The sequence below is a fragment of the Mytilus trossulus genome, chromosome 6, assembly GCF_036588685.1.
Source record: "Mytilus trossulus isolate FHL-02 chromosome 6, PNRI_Mtr1.1.1.hap1, whole genome shotgun sequence".
NCBI classification, from domain to species: Eukaryota; Metazoa; Mollusca; class Bivalvia; order Mytilida; family Mytilidae; genus Mytilus; species Mytilus trossulus.
In genome coordinates this window covers 27,895,167-27,914,381 of record NC_086378.1, presented here as the reverse complement: position 1 = coordinate 27,914,381, position 19,215 = coordinate 27,895,167, and the positions used below count along the sequence as shown (strand labels likewise).

Sequence of the window (19,215 nt, the reverse complement as noted above, 5' to 3'; positions counted from 1 at the left end):
AATGAAGTTGGTCTGCTAAACCTCAAAATATCTCAGTGTAATATTAGAATATTGTTTGTTAATTTTAGCTGTATTTGGAGGCCTGGATCTGCATGGTAAAAATGTGGCTAAAACCTGGACCAGACTTCAGCAAACTGCATCAGCTGGATCTAACCAAATAGTCCTTTCTGAGGCAGTAACTTGGTCTGCTGGGGATGATATTGTTATTACAGCAACAGGCTATGAAGTCAATGAAGCAGAGAAACATACTATTCAGTCGATAGCTGGAGATCAGAAGACAATCACACTTACTGCCAATTTAGAATATAAACATATAGGTAAGTCCAAGGGTACTACAAATTATGATGTGTTTCAGCTTTTGATTTTAACATTTTATTGAAGACTTTTCGTTTTGAATTTTGTATGGAGTTAGGTACTTTTTGGTTATTTTACTTTTTGTTAAGTATCAATGATTGCTTCATAGCTTTTATGATGAGAAATTAAAAAAAAATGTTGTGGATGTAGAAGTTAATTTCTAAATGCTGTTGTAGATATTAGTAAAAAAACATATAGGGGGTCATTTTTGCGGGTGTAAAATTTCCTTGATTATAATTGAATAAGGTATACAAAATATTTTGGCGGATTCAAAACTTTTTTCAATACCTTTGCATGTACCGTTTTAAATTGGCAGAATTTATATCAGCAAAATTAACCTGCTATATATGGTAATTGTCATTGAGTAGAATTTTATCTAATAACATTAGTTACTGAAACTATAGTATTGTTTACACAATAGATATCATAGAGATTTTTGTCAAGAGGAACAACTATATGTTGGCATTATGAGCAGTTTTATTTGCATTTTAATTTTGGGAAAATAAATGACCATCTTGACATTTTTAAATATTTTGTATGGTGGTAAATGGTAAATTGTGGTCTTAAGGGTTGTATGTACATTTGTAATAGAAGTTCTTTTTACTTTCCAAAGCACATCCTTACAGGTTTCAACATTAGATACTGATTTAGATTAAGAAAAAAATCATTAGTTGTTTATTCTGGATAATAATGACAAGCATTTTATTTTCAGTACTGGGACATAAGAAACTTTTTTGGAAACAGTCAAACCTTTTTAAAAACAGGAAAATTTATCATATGAAAAGTTAATTGCAACATGTAATTTTATATTTCAGTTGCATCTGAAAGCTTTGCCAATGGACAAAGTTACAGCATAGGTGCAGAGGTTGGTTTGTTAACAGGACGTAACATTAGAATAATTGGGGAAGACTACGCTGATATAGAAAAAGAATCATTTGGTGCACGTGTCATTGTTGGTGTCACCGCTGACGCTACAAGAACTTTCACAGGTAAATCATATAGAATATTTATACCCCACTTTAAGAAGTGGGGGGGTATACTATTTTATGTCTGTCCACCCCATGAATATATTTCTGAGGTACTATGTCATAAGGATTACTGAAATTTTGTCTCCGGTTTTATATAAGTCAGCTTTACCCTGTGATGCGTTTTCAGATTCATCACTCAACAACTTCCTGTTTACCTTACATATTTTTACACTGTTAAAATTATCCAGTTGCAGCTCTTATTCTACAAGAACTTACACAGGTAAATCATATAAAATATTTAACCTTCAATTTAATTCTATAAGAACTTGCACAGGTAAATCATATAAAATATTTAACCTTGAAAATGATTCTACAAGAACTTGCACAGGTAATCATATAAAATATTTAACCTTGAATTTAATTCTACAAGAACTTACACAGGTAAATCATATAAAATATTTTACCTTGAATTTAATTCTACAAGTACCTTATACTGAATATTACTGTGTCTCTACAACTGAATTCAGATAAATGATACCAAGTATTCACTTTTGATTTTTTTTTATATACAGTTTTTTTTTTTTTTTGAAAATTCAGATATGCAATAACAGGATTTTTATTTTACCTGTTAAGCCTGTTTTTTATCATGAACATTTCCTTATTTTTTTCTCCAGGATATGCCAGAATATCAAATGTAGAATTTTATCGTGGAGGTCAAGAAGGTTTTACAGCCCCTCATGATCCCCGACATGCTGTTTCTTTCATGGATATCGGCACTTTGAATGACATAAAACCATGCTATGTGAAGAAGTGTAGCTTCCATCATGTATATGGTACAGCTATTGGAGTGTATGGTGTACATGGTCTTGAGTTACAGGATAATGTCATCTATAGAACAGTCGGTCCAGGTGAGGAGCATTATTAGATTGTATATACTGTAATTTATTGTATAAAATAGAGAATGGAAATGTGGAATGTGTCAAAGAGACAACTACCCACCATAGAGCAGACAACAGCAGAAGGCAACCTATGGGTCTGCAATGTAGCAAGAACTCCTGCACCCAGAGGGGTCCTTAAACTGGCCCCTGAACAAATATGTATACTAGTTCAGACCTGCCAACTTTTGAAAATCTCCATGGGGGATTTAGCGCGCGACAAGATTTTTAAGGGTTACAATTTTAGCGACTTTTCTGTGAGCATTGTTTTTTACTCCTAAAATAGTATAAGTTCTCTTCTTTTTTCTTTTGGTATACTAATGATGAGCTTGTAGGCTTTGATTTCTTATATTTGCATGATTCTTTTACTATTAAATTATAAAATTGACAAAATAACTGAGGAATAGAGAAAATGGCATTAAAAATAAAGGATTTAAAGTAGAGACCCCCCTTTTCCCCCCTCCAAAGACCTTCTCATCTATGAACCTTGACTCAAAACACCTAAAACTACATGTCCTAAAGTAAGAAGGATGAATACAGATTTTGATTTAGTCTTACTCATGGTCTTATTAGTATCAATGAGAAAATGGATAAAATTTGAGTTATCTTTCTTTGTATTCAGAGGTGCTCTTACCAGCGGAGGCTTATACAGTAATACAGTAGAAGTGTATACAAAATGGCGGCGATTTTAAATCAACAGACACACGATGTCTGGTTTTAAAAATTAAACAAATTGCAAGATAAACGATGTTTTCTTGAGAGTTCATTACAGTTCTCATCTTTCAATTAATTATGATTTTGCTGTGGAACTACGGCAAATGTTGCAAATTGTGCTTGTATGATAAATTGATTAAAATTGAAAGGCTGTTTGACCAAATTTGTGTAAACAACTTAATTTTGAGGACTGTTACGACCCATTAGGTAATCTGAATTCTGATTACATACACACACTAATTATGACACCTGTTGATTAGCGTAGGGTCATTAACTTGTCATAATATGTCCCCAGGTAAAATGATTGATTTTTAAAATTGATCAGAAAAACTTCAAAATCGGTAAACAATATTTTTTTCGTGTATATTTGTTGAAAATCGGGATTTTGACTAATTTTACGATCCCGATATCGGGATTCGGGTTGAGGGGTAAAAATCGGGATGATACCGCGAAAATCGGGATAGTTGGCAGGTCTGCTAGTTCAGTGATAATGGATGTCATACTAAACTCCAAAATTATACACAAGAAATCAAAATTAAAAATTATACAAGACTAACAAAGGCCTGCAGTGGCGGCTCCAGAGGGGGGTTCTAGGGGTTGGAATAACACAATGACGGGATGTTTAAGTATAAAGCCACATCATATGTTTAAAGAGAAACACAAAAAGGCATATATACAAAGCACATTAGCAAAAATGAAAGACAAGAATACAAAATTATTTGAAAGTATGGTCAAAACTGAATCCTTTCATTTTCATCTAAATATCAAAGCCATTTCAAACATATTTTTCCAACTTAAAGAATATAGCAAAATAATCAAAATAACGAACTAGAAGATGTCAATTTAATTATTTTTTTTTATACTTGTCCCATTTAGGTATTGAAACTAGGTCATCAGACACAAGATTAAGACGTAATTTGATGGCACTCAGTCTATTCAGAGGATCATACAATGGAAGATACGAGAGCTCTAACTTTGATTACAAAGGTATGATAGAAGCTGTTGGTGCTTCTGCGCTTGTTATCCAAGGCAATGCCATATCATCATTTGAACGTGTGGGATTACATAGTCTTGGAGAAGACTGTTCATCTACAACTGAGCCATGGACAGACAACTCTATTCATACAGGGTTGATTGGTACCGCTGTGTTCCCTTCAGATATGAATGATCCTAATATGGACAAAGCACATAGCTGTCTGCAGTTGGCCAACTTCACTGTATGGAAATGTTGGGATTTTGGTCTTTATCATAACAGGTAAATGTTTATGTAAAACAAAAAAAGTTTTGGGAAGTTTTTCACTAATCAATTAATTAAAATCAAAGATATTGGCTGTTCATGTCGGCCATCTTTATTTCATTCTTTGACTTCTACAGCTTTTTGGATTTGATAGCATAAGAGAACTTTGTAGAGTAAACCTTTATTTTATTTTTATAAATAATTTAACTACATTTGAGCCTCCCTTCAAAATCTACTGGCTTTTTGAATTGGATAGCATAAGAGAACTTTGACTATGTGGTATGGGCTTAGCTCATTGTTGAAGGACATACAGTGATGTATAGTTGTTAATTTTTGTGTCCTTTGGTCTATTGTGGAGAGTTGTCTCATCGCCAATCATACCACATCTTCTTTATTATATTTATAGAGTAACCCTTTATTTTATTTTCATACATGATTAACTACATCTTAGCCTCCTTACAAAATCTTATTAAATTCTTGTTGTTTCATTAAGATTTCTTAAATGAAAACATCTCCCCACCAAATATTTGAGGAATCAAGCAATATTTGGTGTTCTGCTAAATATTTTTATACCTAAAACTTAAAATCAAGTGCAATAACAAATATAATTCTTTTTGGCTTAATAAAACTTCTTTATCAATTTTGTTTATACATAACTATTTTGGAAACTAAATATTGTGAAAGTGAACTTTTCAATTACAGTATATTTGATATAGTTGTGAAGAAGAACACTGTCTTAGAGAATGGAGTGGGTATCTGGCCTATGGTTTATGGAGCAAGCGCTGTGGACCATATTTTTGTGGACAATTACATAAAGATTGAAAACAATTTGGTGGTGGGACAGACAGCTGCTTTTGACTGCGCCACAGATGTCATTGATTATAACGATGCTAATTACCAAATTTCGGGCAAATTTGGACGAGCATGGAGAGTGAACGGAAAAGGGAAAGTTGGGCTCAGTACTCCCAACTTCAGTCAGGCAAGCAATGCTGCAACTATTAAACCATTTTATAATCAAATGGCATATCAGTCCCTTGGAGGAAGAATGGAAGTTATAGGTTAGTAAAACTTTTTGGAAAAGGTATATTTGAGACAAAAGACAACTGACATTAACTGTAATTTTTGTTGCATGACAATAAAATATAGACTTTTTTAGAAGATAAAAAAATCCAATGATTTTGACGAATCTTGTTAATTTTTTTCCCAAAATAACGGTAATGATAACCTCTGACGACTCAGGATAAGGATATTTTGATGGATGACGGTAATGGTAGCCAAAATTGACCGTTTGGCACCTGACAGTACAGGGCAATACTACCCTCATATTTGATCTACTTTGACACTTAAAAAATCAAATAACAATATTTATTGAAATTGTTTACAACAGAATTTTCATTTGTTTAAAACTTAATTTTGTAATAGACTTTTATCCTTTGATTCACACAGAAAGAGGATATAGTGAAACAAGAATTTTTATTTGCTTAAATTTTTTTTTTAATTATTTATTCAATTTTAAGAATGACTAGTTGTGTGTTGATATTTTGTAGATACTACCTGTGCGAATTTTAAGAATGACGAGTCTCATTTTGATATTTTGTAGATACTACCTTTGCGAATTTTAAGAATGACTAGTTGCATTTTGATAGTTTGTAGATACTACCTTTGCGAATTTTAAGAATGACAAGTCGCATTTTGATATTTTGTAGATACTACCTTTGCAAATTTTAAGAATGACTAGTTGCATTTTGATAGTTTGTAGATACTACCTTTGCGAATTTTAAGAATGACGAGTCGCATTTTGATATTTTGTAGATACTACCTTTGCGAATTTTAAGAATGACTAGTTGCATTTTGATAGTTTGTAGATACTACCTTTGCGAATTTTAAGAATGACTAGTCGCATTTTGATATTTTGTAGATACTACCTTTGCGAATTTTAAGAATGACTAGTTGTATTTTGATAGTTTGTAGGTACTACCTTTGCGAATTTTAAGAATGACGAGTCGCATTTTGAGTTTGTAGATACTAGCTTTGCTAATTTTAAGAATGACTTGTTGCATTTTGATAGTTTGTAGATACTACCTTTGCTAATTTTAAGAATGACTAGTCACATTTTGATAGTTTGTAGGTACTACCTTTGCTAATTTTAAGAATGACTAGTCGCATTTTGATATTTTGTAGATACTACCCTTGCGAATTTTAAGAATGACTAGTCGCATTTTGAAATTTTGTAGATACTACCTTTGCAAATTTTAAGAATGAGTTGTTGCATTTTGATAGTTTGTAGATACTACCTTTGCTAATTTTAAGAATGACTAGTCGCATTTTGATATTTTGTAGATACTACCTTTGCTAATTTTAAGAATGACTAGTCGCATTTTGATATTTTGTAGATACAATGTACTACCTTTGCTAATTTTAAGAATCACTAGTCACATTTTGATATTTTGAAGATACTACCTTTGCTAATTTTAAGAATGACTAGTCGCATTTTGATATTTTGTAGATACTACCTTTGCTAATTTTAAGAATGACTAGTCGCATTTTGATATTTTGTAGATACTACCTTTGCTAATTTTAAGAGTACCTGTGGACAGGATACAGCTGTAGCTTCTAACCCTAAGATGGAGGATGCTATTCTGCCAATGCTTATATCTAGATCTCATATGTACAATGTTGACAATAAACTCTACTTCATCAGACCAAATGTTGGGTAAGTGATAGACTCTTTTTAATGTTATTTAAGGATGTCTGCTGGTCATGTTTTTGAATTCTTGTCATATTTTCGATTTTCTCAGGTTTTATCCATCCAAATGTATTAATTTTTTTTTACACGACACCCCACTTTTGTCTTCATAAATCTGTTCAATAGATAATTTAAGATTTAGTGATCCGGCGGCATGAAATCCTTGTTATTTTTTCTTGGTTTAAAGGGTAAAAAACAATTCCAATGTTAACAAATAGTAAAGTCTGAAGAAAACCCTTTTCCCGCCATTTTCTAAATGTCTTGTATTTTGAAAACTACACACGAGACTAATGATTTTATTACTTTATTTTGTTTAAATATCAAAGTTGTTTTCATTTTAAGCAACCACATGAAATCCTTGTTATTTTAAATTAGAGCAGCAGACATCCTTAAGATATAATTCATGGAAGCTCTAGATTTGTTTTCATTTCACCATAGGTTGGGCATTTGTATTGGATTATTTTACTTTTTGTACTTGGAACTTTAAAAAAACCAAATTGACTGCTTATTGCAATTTATTATTCATTATTGTATATTTGTTCATGTAATTTTTAAAATAAGAATTAAAACACTTTGCAACTTATTCTTAAAGTAAGGACCTATCAAGTTGTAATATTAATGTTATTCTATTTAGTGTTACATATTATTGGAATAATTGTTTGTTTCCAGGTTAGTTAACCCTGCTGATTGTGTAGATATGAGTTGTGATGGACATAGGAAAGCCCTGATTAAGGATTCTGATGGTTCATTCCTTGGTGCTGCAGGAGATGCTCTTTCACAGGCAGAATACCAGTGGGATGGGGATGCACGATATGGACTCGGAGACTATCGTATTCCTAAACCTATGCTCACTTATCCCGATGGGACTAAAGCAGATGTTGATGTTCTTGCCAAATATAAGGGTATGATTTTGTTCATTCTCTTTGTTGAATATTTTCTCAAGTTGCTTATTTCAATATTTAACAATCAGACAACTAAGAAATTAAATAAACATCAATTTTAATTTATTGTATTTTAGAATATGTAAATGCAAAAATTCTTCTGTGTATGGCTGTGAGTTTTTGCCTAATATTAGTTTATTGGGGAGAGTTATTTGTTGTAGAGGCAAAAATTTAAAATTTAGTATTCAGTCTTTATTTTTTTATTTTTCTATTATTCTTGGTATAATTTATGATGATACATGTACATTTATGTTGTTTATTGTTGTTCTAGGTATAATTCGTGACGATACATGTCAATATAAATCAGAATCGCAAGCATACTTTTGCACTGGATACAACTATGAACAAATCGTAATAGAAAATATGGATGCAGACACAGAGAGCAGACGATTGTCACCTGTAGGAGTCCTTGGCTGGAATGATAATGGGGATGGCTTTATGGATCTGATTAATGGACCTCAGGATCACGGATGGTGTTCAGGTTACACCTGTCAGAAACGTCTGTCTACCTTTACTTCTGTCATGGCAACAGGTACTGTTTTATACATTGACTTTTGTTGATTTTATACTTAAATGATGTGACAAGTAGAGAAATACTACTGTGGAATCATTATTATTAGTTGGTTATCAATTTTTCATGGATTTTGTGGGTACAGGAAAAACCACAAATTTAAATGTCCAAGGAATTTTAAATTTGCTGTATGATTAAATGCATACTTTTAGAAAACCAGGAAGTCAAATATTCATGAAAACACATTTTCCTTAATCCACGAAAATTAGTAACCAGGAAAATAAATGAATCCACAGTATTTTTATTAAACAAATTACATATCTAGGCTGAAGCTGTAGATTGAGTAAATTGTTTACAGCAAAAGTGCAATAAAACTTTGATTAATTTAAAAAAAAAAAAAAAAAAAAATTACATATCTATAGTCAAACATTTATTTTCTTTTTCTACCTATAAAAAGGTGCACAGAATGATTCCTTTGAAATACTGAATCGTTATAGTAAATTAAGTATATTTTACAAATACTTATTAATGCCCTATTTCACAGGTCGTAACATAACAGTGTATAGTTTACAAGTACTTATTAATGCCTTTCTTTCACAGGTCGTAACTACAGTGTATATTTCACCAGTACATCACCACAGCATCTGAGATACAGAATGTTAAACTCAGACAATACCAAGGCTGTAGGCATAGCAACATATTACAATGTACCAAATCGTTTGGATATTTATTGTGATGGTGCATATGTCTTACCATCCAATGGATACAAAGACAGTGAGGATCGAGTGTTACTCAATGCTCCAACAACTTGGGATGAGTTTATGCCTGACCCAGCAACTGATGCCTGTGGAACAAACTATCTGGACTATGATTGGAAACACCAACACATTATCTTGAGGGGAGCTGGTGTGGTAGATATAAAGATTAATCCTGTCATTGTTCTAGGATTCAACGTGCCATCTATGACTGTCGATCAATTTTTCGGTGATGATCTTGTAAACAATTTGGCCTTATTTTTGAAGGTTCCAGCAAGTAAAATCCGTGTAATGAATGTACAGACAGGGGCAGATAAGCGACGTCGTAGGAGGAGATCAACAGGACCAAATACAGTGTATACTGTAGAAATCGGCAATCAGCCATGCTCTGATATAAACTGTACTACAACTACAACTGTTAGTACACTGACATTCAGTGACTTACAACAGTTGGCAGTCACAATTATCAACAGCTATCAGGTATATATACATAGATGTATGTGTGAGGCTAGCTTTTATAGTATTGTCCTTTTCTTAGGATACACAATGTTTATATAAACAGAAGATGTGGTATGATTACCAGTTAAACAACTCTCCACAAGAGACCAAATGACACAGAAATATACAATCATGTCAATAAACATTAAATATTTTAATAGACCTAACAAAATGCAAGTTAATGATATTATAAAGAACTGAATACATTTTCTGGTTAATTAAATCATCAATTAAAGTGGGAAAAATAAAATATAGAGAATACCGAAGAGAAAATAGTTTGAAAAAATTGAAAAAGTTCTTTATATTGCATAAACATTTTCTCATGCCAGCAGCTTTTGATATTGTTGTAACACACATTATTGCCTTTTGTTTTAGTCTGGTAACTTGTCTGACATCCTTAACATAACAATTAATGGAGTATCAGTGGCAGAGGCCATGCCACCCGTAACAGATCCTACATGGGCCGATGTTGTCAGCGCTGGAGACGATTACGTGTCTGTCCTCAAGATACCACATACTTTACATATGAAGGAGCATGCCCAACCTGCATCAGAAGGAAATCCATTCAGTGTGCAACCTAAACTTCATATGTTGGATATTATTGTAAGTCTTTTTTACCCTTCTGGAGCACCTGAGATCACCCCTAGTTTTTGGTGGGGTTCATGTTGTTTATTCTTTAGTTTTCTATGTTGTGTCATGTGTACTATTGTTAGTCTGTTTATCTTTTTCATTTTTAGCCATGGCATTGTCAGTTTGTTTTTAGATTCATGAGTTTGACTCCTCCTTTGGTATCTTTTGTCCCTCTTTTAATGTAATAGATATACTGTTAAAACTAGTTTAGGAAATATGCAGAAGGTACCATCATGGACACATTCCAATGTTCAAACTTATAAGAAAGAAAGTACAAAAATAAGATGTAATTAGAAAATGGATAGTATTGGTAATAGGAAATAGTAAAAAGTGTCTTTTAATATTTTGATTTAGTTAAACATGTATGGCATATTTTCCACATTCATTACAACATAAAATGCAAGGTCATATTAACTTTATGTGGTTATATAACGCTACTTTCTGACTATAAAAAGACCATAGACCATCAGACTAGGCCATACACTCAATACATCTTACTATTGATATAATACCTTGCATACTCTACTGAAAGTTATTATTCAAAACTTATATATATACTATAGACTATTCTTTCAATTATTCAAACATATTTTACAGTACTTTAATTATTTTCTTTTACTTCAAAGACATTTTCTAATTGGTCAATGAAATCTTTGGTAAATTAACTTATCAATGGTGTACAGTATTTGATTGTTACAAATCATATTATTCATGTTTGCAGGGAGATCAGATTACCCTTTTGGGAGCCTCAATTGCCCCATGGCAAGTCAGTGTATCATTGAAAACAGGAAGTGGCAGCAACCCCAGTGCAGTACTGTCAGGAACCACCAATATTTCATTCGTTGGCGGCTGGGCTAATTTCACCGATTTGATGCTATCCCATGAGGGAAGTGGCTACGTTTTGGAATTCACTCTCTCTTACCCGACTGAAGTTGTATTCTCTGTAGAATCTTCTCCACTGACTGTAACACAGAGAGGTTTGAAGGCTGGAGTAGTTTTCAAATCTGGAAACATCTTCGCCAATGATCTGACCACTGTCACCCTTGACATTAAAGATAGCACAACTAATGTTGTTGTATCGGATATTGACTGGAAGGTAAATATTTCTCTTCTATAACATCTTGATCTTGCATCTTATTATGGTAAATCTTAATGAATCTTTCTATTGTTGTATACAAAGGTGTTAATTTTAATTGGTAAATATTTAATCTTTCTTTACTTATGTCAATATACCAATTTTCATAAATGATTTTGGAGTAGAAAATTCACATAAATACGAGACTTTGTGAATATGTCAACGTGGATATTTCTCTACATGTAACAAAAAATAACAAAATCATGCAAATGAATTATAAAAAAAAGATTGCTTCACTTATAAGGATATAGATGTGTTGCTAGGTCACTCCTTAATTGTGTTAACTATATGAATGGGCTGGAATTTCAAAGAGTGAATATATATTTAAAATGAGTCTTCTGATATAATTTCTCCAAATACTATACAGGGGTTTTATTTGCCTAATTCATACAAATTTTCACAGATGTCATTGATTGTATGTTTCAAATAAGTGGATTGGTTATGATTTTGCTATGAAAGATATATAGTCACAGTGGAACTTTATTTAAACTAATACATCTCATCCCCTTGGGAATAGTACAGGAAACTATACATCTTTTTGTATTTTAGGGTCATTTGTGGCAGGTAACAGCTTCAATGTCTGCACCAACATCTTTTGGATATGGAGGTGCTCTGGCAGGAACAACTGTTGGAACATTCGATCCTGCTACTGGTCAAGTATCACTCAGTGACCTCCGGTTTGATCAACCTGGTATGGCTGTCATCAAATTTACCGTAGAATCTAACCCTGCAGGATATTCATTTGAAGTAGAAGAGTTTGTTGAAGTTATACCTTCAGAATATAATGATGTTGTCGAGGATACCTCTAAACAAATGAAAATAAAAGTCAATGAGGACTTCTCAACATATGGAACTCAATCATTTGGAGCCTCTGTCGTAAACGAATTCTTGACATCAAAGAGTTCCTACATAAGGGCTAAAGATATGGTTCTGTCAGAAGGTTAGTAGTCAATCTAAGATGTGGAGTTGACTTTTGATTAGATTTTTAAGTTTGGTTTATTCACGCATCATTGTCAATATAATTGAATTTGGTGCGACTGTCATACAAGTGAAAGGTTTAGCTAGCTATAAAACCAGATTCAATACACCATTTTCCACATAAGAGAATACCTGTACCAAGTCAGGAATATGACAGTTGTTATCCATTCGTTTGATGTGTTTGAGCGTTTGAGCTTTTGATTTGCTATTTGATTAGGGACTTTCTTTTTTTAATTTTCCTGGGAGTTCAGTATTCTTGTGATTTTACTTTTGATATATTTTTATTCTTCTAATATCAAAAGTTAGTTCGACTACTTAACAAGTCTATCAGAAATTTTTGAACATCGATTTTTTTAAACAAGCATTATATTCCAAGAATTTATTTTAAAGGTTGAAATTGTTTATTCAGTGTTTATTACAACAGAATTAGTTAAGAATTATACCATATCACTAGTAATATTTCTAGTCAAAACAACTTTCAATACTATAGAAGAAATAGATAAGGCAGTTGACTGTCCTTGTGAAGGTTCACCTTTGATTCTCACCTTAACACCAAATGAAGACTAATCACAGATTTTCTAGATATTCTTTAATAAAAAAACAAATATCATGGTAGTTTTATTAATATGACCAGTCTTTCTTAAAAATAACTCCTGCACTATAATTTCCATGTTTACGGTAAGCCACCAATGGTAACTGTTGTTGATATATACATTGATAGTTGATGATAATCACTGCACATTAATTTTCCTGTTTACAGTTTGTAATTTGAGGGGACTGTTATTACAGATTGATATGACGTATTTTTTTTCATAATTTATTCATAGTGTAACACTTTGTTTTTAGGAAGTGTTGTTATTACTGTTACTGTGACTGGAAATACCACAACCGTACAATCTATTATTGATGATGCTTGCACTGCAATCTCCTCAGGAAATACCTTCACCTACAATGGTCAGACATTTACTCTGTCTACATACTTGACCATTGATAATGTACAATACTATGGAGTCAACTGTGGAGAAACGGTAAGTCTAAAGTAGAAGATAAAAGTTTTCGCTACTGGCCCAATGAACTATAATTCAATCAAGATTTACTTAGCAATGTTAGATGTTATGAATATTACACGTTAAATCCGCTTCATCTGAATGGCTTTGGTTATATTATAAACAGAAGATTCACCTGATTTATTCAAATTCATTTTTTTTTTAAATGCTCTTGATGTAATAGAATAGAAATAACTACTTGCAGAAAATTTGGTTGAGGTTTAGTAAGATTTAAAGCTGATACATTTTTAAAGTAGCAGTGCACAGTTCAATATGAATAGAAATGTTTCATGTGTGTGTAAATCACAGTTCTCAATAAAGAGATACAGCAAATGAAGTTTTAATTTTCAAGTGTTTCAGGTTCTTGCATTCAGCATGAATGAAATGAAATTGGATTTAATTTAAACCAACCATAAATTGACAGTAATTTGTGTTTTGAATAAACAACATAAATTAAAATTTTGTAATATTTTTGTTTTGTTTTATAGGATGACGATGATGATGCCAAACTTGGACTTATCATTGGAATCGTAGTGTGTGTTGTTATCATAATGGCACTCGTAGCAGGATTTATATACTGGAGATTAGTGGTCTATCCAAAGACCAAAACACACAGTAAGTTTCAAAACAAAGGAAACCAAACACCATTTTTTTTTCCATAAATTTTTCTCAAAATCGATATGCCAAAAAAGGATTTAAAAAAAAGCCTGATATTATAAGAATGAATATGATAAAATAGCGTTGACATATTGTTGATTTGTTTAGAATATTACATTTACTCCTTTATGAGAAACAATTCATTATGTTTTTAAGAAGGTACTGTAAATTCAGAAATTATTGCGAGGTTTTTATTATTGCGAATAATGCGACAGAGTTGTAAACGAAATAATTAAAACTCGCATTTTGTAATATTTTAACTGAATAAAGCATGACTTTTCCCAAAATCGTAAAGATTAAAATCGCATTTAAGTTGAAATTGACAAAATCGCAATAATAAATGCACGCAATAATTTCTGAATTTACAGTAATAATCAATTAGTCAATAAAGCAATCTGACCTTGACATTATCTAATGTTACAGAACACCACCACTCCAACATCGTGTACATAACTAAAGGAGGCATGAGACAATACCATGTTAAACCCTATTGTCGAGGTATTAACCATTGTTTTGTGGTAGTTTATATACCATGGTGGTTCAAAACACAGATCTTTGGGTCACATGACATTTATTTTTTGTTTTTAGCTTTGTTTATTATTGTACAACACTGGTCAATGGTATGCACATGTTATGTTTGAGTTGTTTATGGCATATGCGGTTACTATTTGCACATGGTTGTGACATTTATATCGAAAGTGTGCAATTTCAGCATTTGTAGCATCTAGTGGTATTCTTGGTTACACAGTATTCTATACACATTGCTGCTATGAGAGAGAGCTCTGTTTACGAATAATATGTATTGGAAAATTAATCCTGGTTAATTTTTAATATTACCATATTTTCATAAGAAATATATTCCTATACTTATGATTGACGTCCTTCTTACGTCCATATCACCCTGCTCAGTTGCCTAGTAATTCTCATATCATGTCTTTGAGACGAGAGCAGACATTATCAACAATGTCACAATGTCTGAGGAGAAGTTATCAGCAACGTCACAATGTGGGAGGTAATTATCAAGCTGGCTTTCTTCAAGCAAAAACTGTTTTTAGGGAGGGGAAAAAGACAAGTCATAGAAAGATAAACAGATAATTGGGTTTTCTACGTAAGGATATAGTAAAATATCAGCCACTCCACACAATGTTCAGCTTTGTGGCTCTTGGCTGATATTTTGCGATTTCAATGTGTAGAAATCCAGATAGTTTATAAGTATATAAAATCCTGAGATATGTATTCTCTGATCAAAGAGGTATAAACAACATATGATTTGATTTTCGTATTGATTACAATGTTTGTCATTAAATCATTCGTTTTCATAGGACGACAGTCTTTCGCTATAGGAGGTTTGTTATTTTGTGAATTCCTATTTATTAACAATCATTGCAGTTGTGGTTTGGTTTTTATTAATGATATGTTTTTCATATTATTCTAATCAAACAGGAACTGACTTTATCCACTGAATTCTACATAAAATAAACTTAACCTCTACAACATTTGGTCTCTGGTTGTGTTATTTTATCATTGGCAAATCATACCACATCTTCTTATTTTCATATTTATAACTGTCTAAAAACCGCACTTTGGGAACTAGAATTTTGTCATTTTGAAAATGTAAAGTTCAGAATAATCCAGTGTTTTTTTTAGTTATATACCTAAAACTATCAAGATACCCAACAATTAGTTTCACAATAATTTATTTAGAAAATCCTATAAATTTGAATTGATCTTTTCCAAAAAGAGATATATTATAGGACTTTTTTTTTAAACTTTAAAAAAAGATGATAAAAAAATAGTCAGCTTCCACAAAATGTAACCAATGTAACAAAGAACAATTAAATAGAATATTTTACAACTAAAAGTTTTTGCATGGTTGAAACAGTAAAAAGTTTCAATACAAAAAAAAAGTAAAGCCACAATTATCTACTATTTAGTTGTCTCTCTTGAACATTGAAAATCTTGTAGACATCATATTTTTGAGTTGAGATTCCAGAATGACCAATTTAAGTCAGTTCACTTATTGATTTTTGATGAAATGATCATTTACTTCACAGAATTTAAATCTGGTGACAAAAAAAATGATAATTAAAGGACATCTGTGCTCTTTAAAACAGCTTTTTAAAATACATCTTTCATTTCTTCTGAAAACGTACTTACTAAATAGGATAGACCAACTTTTTCAAAGAGTAGGAATTAATGGATATTGTGTCCTGAATTACATATATTTTATGATTTAATCTGCATCTGAGTAAAATAGTTACCTTTTAAATAATATGGCACTTATAAGAACAAAAAAAGCTTTCGCTAATATCCCAAATGAGAAAATTGTAATTAGATTTTTGATTCATTTTCAAATACAAGCTAGTCAGTCATTTGGACTGCATTTGACTTTTTTTTTTGGTAAAAAGATATATCAGTGAAAACTTTTTGGGATATGAACAAATATTTAGGATAATGAATAAACTCTATCAATAAGAGACTAATGGAAACATTTTTGATCCCAGACACTTATCTTTTAGTACAAAAATACCTGCATGACCACATTTATACCCATGCCATAATGGTTCACTGTCTTTAAATATCTGTCTGTTTGTCCATCATATACAACTTACATCGCACTATTAAAACTTTCTGGAAAATGGTATCAAATTTTACGTGAATCGCTCATCAATTTGCTGTTACCTTGTTCTAATATCTATTGATCCTAACTATATCAGAGGCTTCCAGAGCATCATGAAATTTCAAAATGTTTCATGCTTCATGTAAGCATGTACTATTGTGTGGTGTTTTTTCACAACCATTGTTCATCAAGTTCGTGTTAACCAAATACTTAAAGCATTGGTATCATTTGTAAACAAGAGCTCACAATTCATCATGTGTGATTAATATATCTGTGGTAATTTACCTTGGATCATGGCTTACTTACTAACACTTGTTAAACAAAATCAAAGTTGAAACTTGACTAACCTAAACCTATAGAAAAGTAAAGTTTTTATACATTTCATTCAGAAAAAGGATTTTCATTTGTTAAATGGGAAATAAAAACACATGCTTGTTTTTTTGCAAAAGTATTTGAATATTTATAATTCATTTTGACAGAGTATAGAAATGATTTTGATGTGAATTTATAGAGCAACAATTTTTTGAGAAATATTTCGTGCTATTGCCCAACTTATTGTTTATTGGTTGTCGGAATTTTATTTTGCTTCAGAGCTTAATTTTGTAATGTTTCATAAACCCAAATGAAAATAAATTTTCAATGGTTTTTTCAAATGCATGTGAAGGGAAATGTAGCAATATCTTGTTTCAGATCCTAGTTGTGTTGGTTTTTTTTTTATAAAAAGATGGTCTACATCCAAAAGTACATATACTTTAATGATCAATGTAATAGCTAATCTATGTTTAATTAATCAATTAAGTTTCTAGTTTAGTAATATTTATCAATTTGTTTTTATAGGACTGAAGGATCCACAATATCTAGGACAAGGAGGAAACCCAGAAGACATTTTGTGGCGTGAAAACACATTCACCAGCCTAAGAGAGAAGTCATGGCTGCCCCCAGAGTTCCAACCACCCAAATCTACCGTATTTAATGAATATCCAACCAAAACAACCTTCTTTGATGAGAAGAAGAAGACTGAAGCTTTTACAGGTCATGCATAAACAATCACTCAGACAAGGACAAAGAAGTTTTTATTTTTGTATTGTTTTTGTTTCTTATCATTGTTTTTCTTGTTTTTTAGAAATACATTTACATATATACATGTATCAACCTAAATAATAAAATAGCACTTATTTTTTATCATTAACACAAGTTTGAAAGAAAATATATAAATGAAAAGTAATTAAAAAAAATATTTCTTTATTTCTGTCAGATAAAATAAGAGAAAACAATAAAAAAACAAAATATAAAGAATTAATTGAGTGAATCACATGTTTTTCCACATAATTTGAAATCCAAATCTCTAAACTTTACAAATCATGAGATTGAAGCAGATTTTATTAAATGGATTATATATTTCCCAGTAACATGAGTATTATCTAAAGAAAATGTCCGTCCGATGTATTTTACTTAAGCATTATTTATAAATAATAAATTTTGTGAAGAAATAACCTATGTAGATGATAATATATATAGTAACCGGGTAGATGAAATGCAGATATTTTGATTAGTACAGATATTTGTATTATTGTTAAACCAATACCATTCCATTAAATGTTTCTCCATGCTTAGTTATCTTACAAGTAACTTGATAAGAGCCCTAAATATTTGTTTTGTTTTATTAAATTAGGGGACACATGATGACAGAATTTGTAAGATAACTTTGCCAGTTAACCTTTTTGAAGATTCAATATATTTGCTTAATATTAATGCATTACATCTTAGATTTAGGAGAAATAAATTAGGTTCGTAAATCTCTAAAAGTAGAACAATTTTTTATTTTACTTCTATGATAAGATAGATAAAATAAGAATTTTGCTTTTATATTAATGCATTACATCTTACATTTTGAAGAAATAAATTAGGTTAGTAAATCTCTAAACATAGAACATTTTTTTATTTCTTTTCTATGATAAGACAGATAAAATAAGAATTTTGGTCTTCATTTTGAATGCTGAATTTATAAAATGTTTAATGGAATGGTACCAAACTGTAGTTTAGAAATTCTTTATATGATGATCTGTGATAATTATAGACCAGGAAGATTTATACCAGATAGGGCATTGTTATGATAGAGGTATTGGTCCATTCAATGGTCTTATTTTAAATCTGTGATTTTGCACTTTTCTGTTATCTTTATACATTTTTACTGAAATTTGAATAAAAAAATCTTTTTGAATTATTATTTTTTGTATAAATAAATATAAGAAGATGTGTATGAGTCCCAATGAGACAACTCTCCCTCCATTCAAGTAACATTTTGTAAAAGTAAACAATCATAGGTCAAAGTATGGCATTCACACAGAGCCTTGACTCACAACGAACAAAAAGCTATAAAGGGCCCCAAAAATGACTAGTGTTAAACCATTCAAACAGGGAAACCAAGAGTGTAATCTATATAAAAAAGAGACACACTTATGATCCACATCAACAACCGATAACCACTGA

The 19,215-nt window shown here is 31.3% G+C and overlaps 1 protein-coding gene across 3 annotated transcripts in view; it reads left to right on the top strand.

Moving 5' to 3' along the window:
* LOC134721038 (fibrocystin-L-like) overlaps positions 1-18,946 on the top strand; it is a 95,297-nt gene extending 76,351 nt beyond the window's left edge. Inside the window, exons 47-62 of one of the 3 annotated variants that reach the window (XM_063583722.1) lie at positions 69-317; positions 1,170-1,343; positions 1,997-2,230; positions 3,848-4,226; positions 4,911-5,266; positions 6,768-6,921; positions 7,624-7,856; positions 8,167-8,427; positions 9,007-9,641; positions 10,035-10,262; positions 11,011-11,385; positions 11,974-12,364; positions 13,249-13,430; positions 13,937-14,063; positions 15,428-15,451; positions 17,563-18,946. In XM_063583722.1, the coding sequence (XP_063439792.1) occupies positions 69-317; positions 1,170-1,343; positions 1,997-2,230; positions 3,848-4,226; positions 4,911-5,266; positions 6,768-6,921; positions 7,624-7,856; positions 8,167-8,427; positions 9,007-9,641; positions 10,035-10,262; positions 11,011-11,385; positions 11,974-12,364; positions 13,249-13,430; positions 13,937-14,063; positions 15,428-15,451; positions 17,563-17,768 (4,208 nt within the window). In that variant the 3' untranslated portion in view covers positions 17,769-18,946. Of the gene's footprint in view, positions 1-68; positions 318-1,169; positions 1,344-1,996; positions 2,231-3,847; positions 4,227-4,910; positions 5,267-6,767; positions 6,922-7,623; positions 7,857-8,166; positions 8,428-9,006; positions 9,642-10,034; positions 10,263-11,010; positions 11,386-11,973; positions 12,365-13,248; positions 13,431-13,936; positions 14,064-14,528; positions 14,604-15,427; positions 15,452-17,562 lie in introns of all 3 variants that reach the window. The other 2 variants (XM_063583720.1, XM_063583723.1) reach the window with 2 other exon arrangements.
* Positions 18,947-19,215: the final 269 nt, after the last annotated feature.